Source organism: Pogona vitticeps, chromosome 5 (assembly GCF_051106095.1).
Source record: "Pogona vitticeps strain Pit_001003342236 chromosome 5, PviZW2.1, whole genome shotgun sequence".
NCBI lineage: Eukaryota > Metazoa > Chordata > Lepidosauria > Squamata > Agamidae > Pogona > Pogona vitticeps.
In genome coordinates, this window is record NC_135787.1 from 196,191,636 (window position 1) to 196,203,366 (window position 11,731).

At 52.8% G+C, this 11,731-nt stretch overlaps 1 protein-coding gene across 2 annotated transcripts; it reads right to left on the reverse strand.

Moving 5' to 3' along the window:
- Positions 1 to 381: 381 nt before the first annotated feature.
- LOC110084427 (dromaiocalcin-1) lies at positions 382 to 11,438 on the reverse strand. 2 transcript variants are annotated; one of them, XM_073002363.2, is made up of 6 exons: positions 11,132 to 11,438; positions 6,494 to 6,578; positions 5,699 to 5,793; positions 4,498 to 4,635; positions 4,106 to 4,220; positions 382 to 650 (listed from the first exon to the last, which is right to left on the reverse strand). In XM_073002363.2, exons 2-6 carry the CDS (start codon positions 6,558 to 6,560, stop codon positions 589 to 591), a joined length of 477 nt encoding a protein of 158 aa, XP_072858464.2. In that variant the 5' UTR covers positions 6,561 to 6,578; positions 11,132 to 11,438; the 3' UTR covers positions 382 to 588. The 2 variants fall into 2 exon arrangements, with proteins under 2 accessions (XP_072858464.2, XP_072858463.2); XM_073002362.2 differs by lacking the exon at positions 11,132 to 11,438 and adding an exon at positions 7,359 to 7,512.
- Between the last annotated feature and the right edge of the window lie 293 nt (positions 11,439 to 11,731).

Here is an 11,731-nt window from a genome sequence, read left to right on the forward strand (position 1 = left end):
CTTGGGCCTCCAGATGTTCTTGGACTACAACTCCCAGACTACAACCACCACCTCTGCTAGCCAGGATTTCTGGGAGTTGAAGTCCAAGAACATTTGGAGGCCCAAGGTTGGGGACCACTGTCTTAGAGCAAGGAAAGCAGGATCCGACCCGTTGCTGGCTCTTCTCTCCCTTTGCCACCATGGCAGGAAGACCCCGCTGCTGGCAGAGACGGCTGCCCAGGGTTTGTTGGAGCTGGGAGTGAGGAAAGAGGGAAGAAGTGTGTGTGTGTGTGCGCGCACGCGTCTCTCTCTCTCTCTGTGTGTGTGTCTGCGCCAAACATTATTAGACCTTGAAATGCAGCCACCCCCAACCCCCCCACTCAAAGGAGAGGAACAAGTCCGTTTCTTTGTGCTTAAAGCTGTTTATTTTGGATACCTCGAGACTGGGTGTGCAGTGCCAAGTGAGAAGGAAGAGCAGAGAGGTTTGCCAGAGGTGTGCAAGCCGTAAATCTCAGGTGCGGAGCCTCCAGGCACCCGTCCAGGAAGAGGAGGGCACCGTCTGCGCTGGAGCACCGGATGAATACTGTCCATCCGCCGAGAGCGTCTTGCCTACATCTTGCAGAGGTAGGGGTTCCGGTCATAGCAGGAGTCCTCATCCCACAGCATGAACCCTGGAAGAGGAAGGCAGAGTCAGGCTGGGACAAAAGGGGGTCTTCCCCTGCCCACAAACTGCCCTCTTTGGGGCAACGTCCTGTGAGAGGGGCCGTGGCCCTTCCCTAGGCGGTGGCCTTCCTCCCTGGCAGGGACCAGCGCTCTCTCTCCCTCCAGACCAGACCGCAGCATCATGCTCTCTTGGTAACAGGCTCGGTTTAAAAAGCTCCCTCTGGCCCAAGAGGCACATTTGCAAAGGGACTCCTGTGAGCTGTTGCAAATTTGCAGAGGGGATTAAGTGTTTAGAGTGGATCGCTCCCTCCTGTGCTGCTTTCCTGTTGGTTTTTACTTCCTTTGCTGGTGTGGGGGTGAGGGAGGAAGAGAGGGATCCGTCTAAAGAAAAAAAGATGGCTCACAGCTGGAAAAAGCATCCCTTCAAAACGCCCACTGCAGAGAATAGGCAAACAGTCCTCCCTCTACAAGCTTACTACGGTAGTCATTCACTAATTCAGCGAAAGAGCCACAATCACCCCCTCCTATGCTGGTCATCACAAACACTCTTTTCCAACAACACAAGAGGCGACTCTATACATGGAAATCACCAGATGGGCAATATCGAAATCAGATTGATTTTATTCTCTGCAGCCAAAGATGGAGAAGCTCTATACAGTCAGCAAAAACAAGACCTGGAGCTGACTGCGGTTCTGATCATCAGCTTCTCATAGCAAAATTCAAGCTTAGACTGAAGAGATTAGGAAAAACCACTGGGCCACTCAGGTATAATCTAAACCAAATCCCTTATGAATACACAGTGGAAGTAAAGAACAGATTTAAGGAACTAGATTTGGTGGACAGAGTGCCTGAAGAACTTTGGATAGAGGCTCGTAACATTGTCCAGGAGGCAGCAACGAAAACCATCCCAAAGAAAAGGAAATGCAAGAAAGCAAAGTGGCTGTCCAACGAGGCCTTAGAAATAGCAGAGAGGAGAAGGGAAGCAAAATGCAAGGGAGATAGGGAAAGTTACAGAAACTTGAATTCAGACTTCCAAAGAATAGCAAGGAGAGACAAGAGGGCCTTCTTAAATGAACAATGCAAAGAAATAGAGGAAGATAACAGAAAAGGAAAGACCAGAGATCTGTTCAGGAAAATTGGACATATTAGAGGAACATTTTGCGCAAAGATGAACATGATAAAAGACAAAAATGGGAGGGACCTAACAGAAGCAGAAGACGTCAAGAAGAGGTGGCAAGAATACACAGAGGAATTATATCAGAAAGATGTGGATATCCCGGACAACCCAGACAATGTAGTTGCTGACCTTGAGCCAGACATCCTGGAGAGCGAAGTCAAGTGGGCCTTAGAAAGCCTGGCTAACAACAAGGCCAGTGGAGGTGATGGCATTCCAGTTGAACTATTTAAAATCTTGAAAGATGATGCTGTGAAGGTGCTACATTCAATATGCCAGCAAGTTTGGAAAACTCAACAGTGGCCAGAGGATTGGAAAAGATCAGTCTACATCCCAATCCCAAAGAAAGGCAGTGCCAAAGAATGCTCCAACTACCGTACAATTGCACTCATTTCGCACGCTAGCAAGGTTATGCTCAAAATCCTCCAAGGTAGGCTTCAGCAGTATGTGGACCGAGAACTCCCAGAAGTACAAGCTGGATTCCGAAGAGGCAGAGGAACTCGAGACCAAATTGCTAACTTGCGCTGGATTATGGAGAAAGCCAGAGAGTTCCAGAAAAATATCTACTTCTGCTTCATTGACTATGCGAAAGCCTTTGACTGTGTGGACCACAGCAAACTATGGCAAGTTCTTAAAGAAATGGGAGTGCCTGACCACTTTATCTGTCTCCTGAGAAACCTATATGTGGGACAGGAGGCAACAGTTAGAACTGGTCATGGAACAACTGAGTGGTTCAAAATTGGGAAAGGAGTATGGCAAGGCTGTATATTGTCCCCCAGCTTATTTAACTTATATGCAGAATACATCATGCGGAAGGCTGGACTGGAAGAAACCCAAGCCGGAATTAAGATTGCCGGAAGAAATATCAACAACCTCCGATATGCAGATGATACCACTCTGATGGCAGAAAGTGAGGAGGAATTAAAGAACCTTGTAATGAGAGTGAAAGAGGAGAGTGCAAAAAACGGTCTGAAACTCAACATCAAAAAAACTAAGATCATGGCCACTGGTCCCATCACCTCCTGGGAAATAGAAGGGGAAGATATGGAGGCAGTGTCAAATTTTATCTTCCTGGGCTCCATGATCACTGCAAATGGAGACAGCAGCCCTGAAATTAAAAGGCGCCTTCTTCTTGGGAGGAAAGCGATGACAAATCTGGACAGCATCTTGAAAAGCAGAGACATCACCTTGCCAACAAAAGTCCGAATAGTCAAAGCTATGGTTTTTCCTGTCGTGATGTATGGAAGTGAGAGCTGGACCATAAAGAAAGCAGACCGCCGAAGAATTGATGCCTTTGAATTGTGGTGCTGGAGGAGGCTCTTGAGAATCCCCTGGACTGCAAGGAGAACAAACCTATCAGTTCTAAAGGAAATCAACCCTGAGTGCTCACTTGAAGGACAGATCCTGAAGCTGAGGCTCCAGTACTTTGGCCATCTAATGAGAAGAAAAGACTCCCTGGAAAAGACCCTGATGTTGGGAAAGTGTGATGGCAAGAGGAGAAGGGGACGACCGAGGATGAGATGGCTGGACAGTGTCTGCGAAGCAACCAACATGAACCTGACACAACTCCGGGAGGCAGTAGAAGACAAGAGGGCCTGGCGTGCTCTGGTCCATGGGGTCACGAAGAGTCGGACACGACTAAACGACTAAACACACACACACATTCACTAATTCAGCAAAAGAGCCACCATCACCCCCTCCTTGTTCTGAAGCTGTGTCCTCGCATCAACACCACAAGATACCATGATGACCTGAATGCCTTTGAACGGGGTTCATGGCGGAGGCCACAGGGACCGCGGGGGGGGGCGTTGTTGTCTGGGTGGCTGCTCTGGGTCACCTGGGAGCGGAAGCCATGGCTGGGGGACAGGAGCAGCAATTGGGGGGGGAAGGCGGGCTTTGCCCTCCTGCCTTGCGTGCGTGCCTCCCATGGGGCCACCAGTTTGGTCAGGGGAAAGGATGTAAATCATCACCGGTTTTGTTTTCCGGTGTGATTTATCTCCCTGGTGGGCTAGGTTATGGAAGGTTTTATGTACCTTTTTTTCCCATTTAAGGACACTTTCACACACACTGCAAAAGTGTTTTGTTTTTACACACAACCCTTTGGGGAACGGACTAACGTGTCGCTGACCAAGAAGAGTCCTCGGGACCGCTCTGAGGGAGATGGGTCTCCCTCCCTCCCCCCTGGCCGAAGCCGCCCTCTCCGGAGCCGCGCGGGTCCACTGCCGGGCGGGTCCCGCGGGGCTGGGGGCGCGGCGGGTGCGGCCTCGGTCCTCCGCCTCCTCGACTCACCGGCGGATTCGTCCAGGGCGGCGCAGTGCTCGCCTTTCAGGGCGAAGTAGCTCTTGTACTTCTCCCAGGCGGTGTAGTCCACGGGGCTCTCGTCCACCCATTCCCAGGCTCGTTTCTGAGGAGGCAACAAGAGAGAAGCGCTTGGCCACGCGCCGCTCCTTGCCCGCGGCAGGCGGAGGCGGGCGGGGGGGGGGAGCCCTGGCCCGGCAGAGGAGCCGCTCCCCGCCGGTCGGGGCCCTCCGGCCTCTCTCTCTCTCCCCCCCCCCCCGGCCTTCACAACCGCGCAGAGGTCCCCGCCGGTCGGAGGAGGTCGCGCACGCCGCGGGGCCACGGGGCGCGCGCCAGAGAGGGGCAGCCCCAGCGGGGCCGGGGCGCAGGCTGCCCTCACTCACCTGGGCAGGAATGGAGAGTCCGATCCAGACGTCCTCATCATCCCACCCCTGGGCCTGTCGCAGGAAGTCGGCGATGGCCTGGTGCTCGTTTCTATCCAGAATGGAGGCGAGGTGGCCCCCGCTGCGCTGGCACAGGGCCTGGAGTGGGCGGTGGGGACAGAGAGGCCGGGTTTCAAGCCGGGGGGGGGAGGGCAGTCCCTCCCCCCCCTCCGCCTCCCGAATGGCCAAGGTCTCAGCCCCCTCCCCAGGTTGCGCCCCGAGGGAAGGCCCCGCTCCCAAGAAACGGTGAAGGCGAAGGCAGTTCAGGGGGCCCTTCCCCGCTTCCCAAAGGGCCCCTCGCTCGCTCTCCCGTTCGCTCGTCCTCGGCCCGTCAGGAGGGGGGGGCAGCAATCTTCGCCTGCCCACCCCACCCCCCAGCTGCATGTTTTGCACCCTCTAGCCCGGCTGCACCCCTGAGACCCCCGGAGCTCCCTGCCAAGGGGCTTTGCAGCTGGAAGAGCGGAGGCTGAGGGCCGTGGCAAGGGGGTGCGACTTGCCGGCCGGAGTCCTCGAGGGTGCGGGACCCTCTCCTTCTCAGGCTCCGTCGGACCACTGCCTGATTTGCACAGGTCACGCTTGGTTAGTAGATTTCTTGGCACATACGAACCTCCCAGCCCCAGTCTCCAGAGAGGAGCAGCACCAGCGCAGGATTTGTCCTGCAGAAAGGCTGGGATTTGGACTGTCAGGAACAGCCAGGGGGGTGCGTCGTGAATCTATAGACTTGTCCGTCCGTCCGTCCGTCCATCCATCTCTCTCTCTCTCTCTCTCTCTCTCTCTCATCCAGATTCTTATCTATCTGTCTATCACAGATATTTGTATACTGCCCGAGTTAGTGACTAGCACTGCCCTGGGTAGTTGACAATAGATGAAAAAGATGCATTTTAATTTCTGTTTCATTGTATTCTGTATTGTTTTGTGTTGACCTTGTGGGCGTGTTTGTGTCTTTTTATTGTCAACCGCCCAGAGTTGCGCTTGTGGTCACCAAGTCAGGCAGCTCAGGACTGTCAAGCCGAAGCAGGAAACTGAGTAAAAAGGAAGAGGGTGGGGGACTCTCCCAGTGTTGCTGCAGGAAGACACACACACACACCGGGCTGCTGCACCCTCAGCCCCCCAAATCTTTCCCCGCTCCCGTTTCAGCCCTCCCCCTCCTCGTGGCACTGACCTCTGCCCTGTTCCAGTTCACCTCCTGGGAGAAGTAGCCGTAGCAGTGCCCGTTGTAGTCCAGCCAGTTGGCAGGGCAGCCGGCAGCCTGGACACCTGCATGGACAGGAAGGACAGCGGCATTGCAGTGGTCATTTGGGAAGCTGGGGGGGGGGGGCTCATCGAGAGTCCCCAGAGCTGCCCTGCCCCAAATTGGCAGGGATGCTGGATCCGTGCCTCTAAGCTACGGAGGAGGAGGAGGAGGGCTTCTGGGGTCACCCATTCCTCAGTGATATTCAGCAGGTTCAGGGAAGACAGGGGGTGGGGGGTAGGGGTGGAAGACAGCGTGGTCCCTGGTGCTCAGCAGGTTCTGGGGCTTTGGCCTCATGACCCCGTCCTGACTTTGCCCCTGGACCGGAGAGGGAGAGAGCCCTGAATGCCTGCAGTGAAGGCATTGGCCTCCACACCAGAGCACGGTGGCCCCCCCAAGGAGGAGGGACGGGGCAGGACTCTTGCGGTCTCCCAGGCTGCCGGGTTGGTACAGAGAAGGAAATCCCACTCCTACGGTGGACACGGCAGATTGGAGAGGTGGGTCTGATGGGCACCCCAGGGCTCGGACCGAGATGCTCCTCCTGACCTGGGCTTTCAGGCGGGTGTTTTCATCAACATGCATGGGCTGTGTGTGTGTGTGTGTGTGTGTGTGTGTGTGTGTGTGTGTGTGTGTGTGTGTGTGTGTGTGTGTGTGTGTGTGTGTGTGTGTGTGTGTGTGTGTGTGAGACAGAGAGAGAGAGAGAGAGAGAGAGAGAGAGAGACGCACCTTCCAAACAAGGTCCAGCCAGGAGGCAGCCCAAGAGACCAAGACTGACGTAGGCCACTGGAGACATCTTCTTAGTGCTTCAGCTCTTGGGACAGAGAAGGAGAGAGAGAGAGAGAGAGATCAGGATGGGAGACAAGGGTGGCATTGGGGATACTGGGAGTTGTAGTTGAAAACAATTTCTATCAAAAAAATATAGCTTTGCAACCCTTTTCAGTCCAACGCCGTCCTAACTTTTGCCTGCCTGGTCAAACCATTAAGTGCCACGTACATATATTCAGCTAGGAGAGAATGGTGTGGTTGGAGGGGTGTGCGTGTTTCATCCAGTGCCATTCCCACCCCCCACCCCCCGCTCCAGCCCGAGGAGGAACTCTGCCACTAAAATATCCCAGTTGGCTCCTTAATAAAGGTGACCCTTTAGCTCTGAACATTCGGTCAGGCCAAAGCACCCACTTTTGCCCACACACACACGTCGATCCATCGTCCTTTCTGCGCTTGTATCTGAGAAACCAGCCCTGCTCTGTGAGCGTCACTGGAGGTCCCAAAAGACCGTTGAGCAAACGGGGCTGCAGCCTCCCCATCCCTCGGCCGGCTTTCCTCAACCCATCGCCTCCTAACCTGAGCAGAATGGAAGAAGGCCTGCACCTGGTTTGCAGCACCGGCCAGCGCTGAGCAGGGGCACCCTGTGTGCACGGTCCCAGGGGTGTCGGCCAGCCCAGAGTTTTTAATTTTAATGACCAGGGGCAGGCATTAAAGGAGTGCAGGGAGGGCTCCAAAAGGCAAGGGACGTGGCTTGCAAAAGCCAGCAGGGAAACAGCCCCTGGAGAAGATGTGCAAGCCGACAGCACTGACCACCCAGGACACTCACCTGTCTGGGTCCACAGGGATGCTCTGCAGTTCAGCCACCACAGGAGGCCGGCTGCGTCCACCATCTTTATAGGCTGCTTGTGGTCTCCTCCACCTGGTCTTGAAGGAGGGGACTGCAAGCCAGCTGACAGACAAAGCCTCCCTCCTCCCAGCAAACAGAAATCAAAGAGTTTTCATTGCCCCCACCCCCACTTCAACCAGGGGCCTGGCTTGGACGGCAGTCCTTTAATCTGAGAGATCAAAGTCAGGGCTTGAGATGAAAGGGTGGCATGGGGGTGGGGGTGGGGGGAAGAAGTGCGTACATACATGTACAAGCGCTCCGTGTCTGGGAAATTCCAGCAGTGGTACACCCCTTCCCCTGCACCCTGTCTGAGACACCACAAAGACTCTTCTCAAAACAATAATGCAAATTCAGTTAACAGAGACTGACAGAGATTTCTCAACTTTTATGGAACTCATTTAAGACCACAGGCTGATCCCCAAAAGCTGCCAAAATCAACATAGGCAGATCAGATAACGGGGACATTTGAGAAAGAAATGCAAACAGCAATACTTCCTTGTTCAAGGAACACCCGCCCGTCAGGCAAAAGACATACAGATCCCCAGAGAAGACAGCGATGTTTCGGTGTACAGAACTACTACCAACAAGCCCAAAGTTTCCCTAAAGCAGATGCCGGCCAGGAGCGTGTCCCTTAAAGCAGCTGGCGGCTGGGACAGTAACCGAGGGCCTCCCTTTCCTGCGGCTCTTCCAGGCAGTGATCGTAGAGAAGAGAGAGGCGGAGGAGGCCTGCTTATTCTGGCCTGCAGAGGGGCTGCAAATATCTTTGTGGTCCAGGACACCCCAAAAGGCCACAGCAGCCACGAGCCCGAACGTCCATGCCTGGGCACAATGCAGCTGAGCTCAGAAAATGCAATCCAGGGAAGCGTGTCTTCCGCCTGTACAGCCATAGCCATGTTGGCCGGGGGGGGGCCTGAGAGGTGTTCCCACACACCCACCCCACTGCCCAGAAAAACCTTTTCCAGGCTCAGGATCGGAGCAGATATCATGTCCTGCCCTCAAACCTCCCTCTCCATGAACTCAAAGATGTCGGAGTGCTGGCCGTCCATGTAGGCATGATGGTCCCGGGCCTCATCATCTCCCTTGTGCCCTGACCGCCTTGGCTGCCACTCAACCTGTTACATCTCTCATCACACTCTGTCCAAGAACCTGGCTCCCCACATGGCAGAAGCGAAACACACACACACACTTTTTCTGAGAAGGACACAGGTCCATTTTGACTCAAGCCTTCTGAGATTTCCTTTGTCATTTACAGTAAGTTTTAAGGGTACAAAAATTAAGTAATGATGTTAGGAGTAACTAAAAGAAATTAATAATAACTTATTTGGCCGTTAAACTTACAATAACATTGTTAACAATATCTGGAAGTTGAGTCATGGCAACTGGACTTCTTTCTTGTTAGGCTGAAAGCTTTTGGCTACTCATGCAAGGAGCTTCTTCATTCTGTTGGCAGGAGACCCCGGATAGATTCTTCCCAGTTGGTTTCACTCCCCCCTGGTCTGCATAGGCTCATTAGAAGGTCAAAGGACTGGGGGTGAGGGGAAAATCCCACTTCTGCAGTCCTCCTCCACCCATTGTCATGGATCGTTAAGGGTAGGGTCGTTAACAGTGGTCTTTCTGGTGTGTGTGGTCCTGATCTTTCTGGTGATGGATATTGTTGACAATAATTTCTGCCATATAACTCTAAGACACACCTTTATTTGATGTCTTTCTAAAATGCACTTCTATGTCATCCAGAGTGGGTGTGACATAATGTGGTTGCTGCAGGTCTCCTGTTTCGATGTGGCTTCAGCCATAAACTCAATATCCAAGATAAATTTTAGGCGAGGCTGATCTGTCAGGTTCTTCTTGATCTTGTTGAACTTGGCAGGATTCCTATTTATATTCCCCAGATAACATCTGTGGGGCATCTTGACCAGGGCCAGTGTCCTATAGCCAGTCTCAACTAAGGGGTAGACCCACCGAATCCATTGCTGAATACTTAGTCAACTCTTATTGAATCCTTGGGAGAGGGAGAGTTTAGTGCAGCCATAGGGCCCTGGCCCATGCGTTTTAAGACCTTCTGTAATGTTCCACAGAGAGTGTCAATTTGCAAGCCTTTGAGAATACAGTGTCAATTTGTGTTGGTTTTTATTGTTCGTTCATATTAATGGCTCCACAATTGTCTCCAGCACTGAAAAACTCTCCAATTAGAGAATCCAGGAATCAACACGAGGGCTTTTCTGTCGAGCAAAGCAGACTCTCAGCCAGCCAGGTATTACAGTTACGAGAGCAGCACCCTGGCCATCTCCCGAGTCCTGCCTTTGGATGCATGTGCAGCTTTGTCCAGCCTGGCTGTCACCTGGCCTAATGGGAGGGCTGGAGCTGGCGGATGGCCACTCTGGCTAGCAGCTTGCAAATATCTGGCCAGCTGGTTTCTTCTCCTCCCTCCCCACTTTAGGAACCCTGCTAATCCATTATCTGCATGAATTTAAGCAGTTTGGGATTGTGGTCAGGGAATGTCTGATGGAGGGATCTGAGCAGGAATGCTGATGGTGCTGGGTTACCCCCACCACCACCATCCAGCCCTCCTAGAGGTTGGGGAAGGGGGAACATCGTATGTGAGCTTCGTCCTTGCTCAGCCCCATCTGTCAAGACAGCCCGATTCAAAGCGGTGATCTAATGCCCAGCATTATTTAACCTCAGGAGATTACCAGATGCCTGGACTGAGCAGTAAAACATCAGGACTGTCTGTCTGGTTTTGAAAGAGGAGAGGAACTTTCCTTAGACTTCAAAAAGAGGGTTAGAAATCAAAGAGGTCAACGGGAGCCACAGAAAAGCCTGGCACACAAGATGCCTCTGCAGGATTGCACAAGAGGGTCGGCCTCTCGTGACCAGCCTGTTGTCTGGCTTGATGGAAAACCTCTCCAGGCTTTGCCTCACCTCCTCCTTCAGGGACAAGCAGAGCCAGTCTTGATCAGAGGCAGCTGCTTTTTATCAGAGCAGCCTTGGCCAGGGTTTTCTCAGTACAAAGGAAGCCACCTCTGTGGCAACATAGGCGTCTTCTTAGTGCTGATCCTTCAGGGTATGGAAGCAAGAAGCTCAGCTACTCCTCGCTTCTAGATGGTACCATTCGTCAACAGCGCATCCTGATTACTCAAAGATGAGCCTAAATATTCCTAGTTTTGCTCTTAACTCATCTTTGGATTTTCCCCACTGGCCATGCCACTGGCACCAGAACAAAAACTCCTTTCAGAGTGTCCCTCAACAGCTGTGGTGCTCCAAGTGCATTGTGTACCAAGATCCAGTTGGGGATAATCCCAAGCCACCCTGAAAAGGCCTTGGGCCTTCTGTTTCCTCCCAGGCTCTATCCCTGCACATCCCACCCCTCACTTCACAAAACAAATGCAAAATATTCCAAAACTCAATCTATGTACAAAGACACCGGACAGTTCCTATCCAACTACCAGGGGTTTTGAATTGGCTGTGATGATTCTTTACATATGTATCGGACTCTGGACGTATTCTGAACACGGCAGAAATTTTGTGCAGGAGACCGCCTGTCACTGGCCCTGTAATTGCTGGGATGCCTCTCACCACGAATGCAAGAACAGAAACAACAACAACAACAAAAAAGATGAGACACAGCGTCACCAGCGACAGGCACTAGAACTTTGCCCACAAGGGTGCAACCACCACAAGGATAATTACCCAACAACAACGACAGCTCGCCTCACCTCGTTGACACTTTCTCTGAAGGGTGTGGGTCAGCTCCTATGACCGTTTCCAGCCAGTCAGGCAAGCCTTCACCAATAGATCAGGACAGCCGTCTTGGAATCAAGGGAGACCCCCTGTTGAAAGCTTAGATGTGACCTTGCCTTCAACAGAGACCGCCAGGAGACTTAGAGAAGCTGCTCTTGGCTGAGAACCACCCTTTGGCCAGTGGCGCCTTTTATACTGTTTTTAGCCTGCGCACCAGAGCTGCAAACCACTCCCTCCCCGGACGTCCCCCAAAACTCAGACCCTCTAAATGACCATGCGGAATCAACAAGTTCAGCAGGGCCATGTGTGGGTCCTCCTAGTCAATGATTTTCCGAAAGTTCAGCAACATGTCCCGTGACTGCGGTTCTATTTTGCTCTTAAACGACATTTCAGGACGATGCTTCTGCCCCTTGAGCAATGCCTGTCCCACTTCCTCATAGATGATATTCTTATCTTCCCGTCCTTCCTGCAAGGACGTCACCACCACAGGCCACTGTTAAGGTCATGAGAGGCTGACAGTCTGGTTGTTGAAGGTCATCAGGAGGGCACCCCTCTGAACATTTCAGCAGATGTTC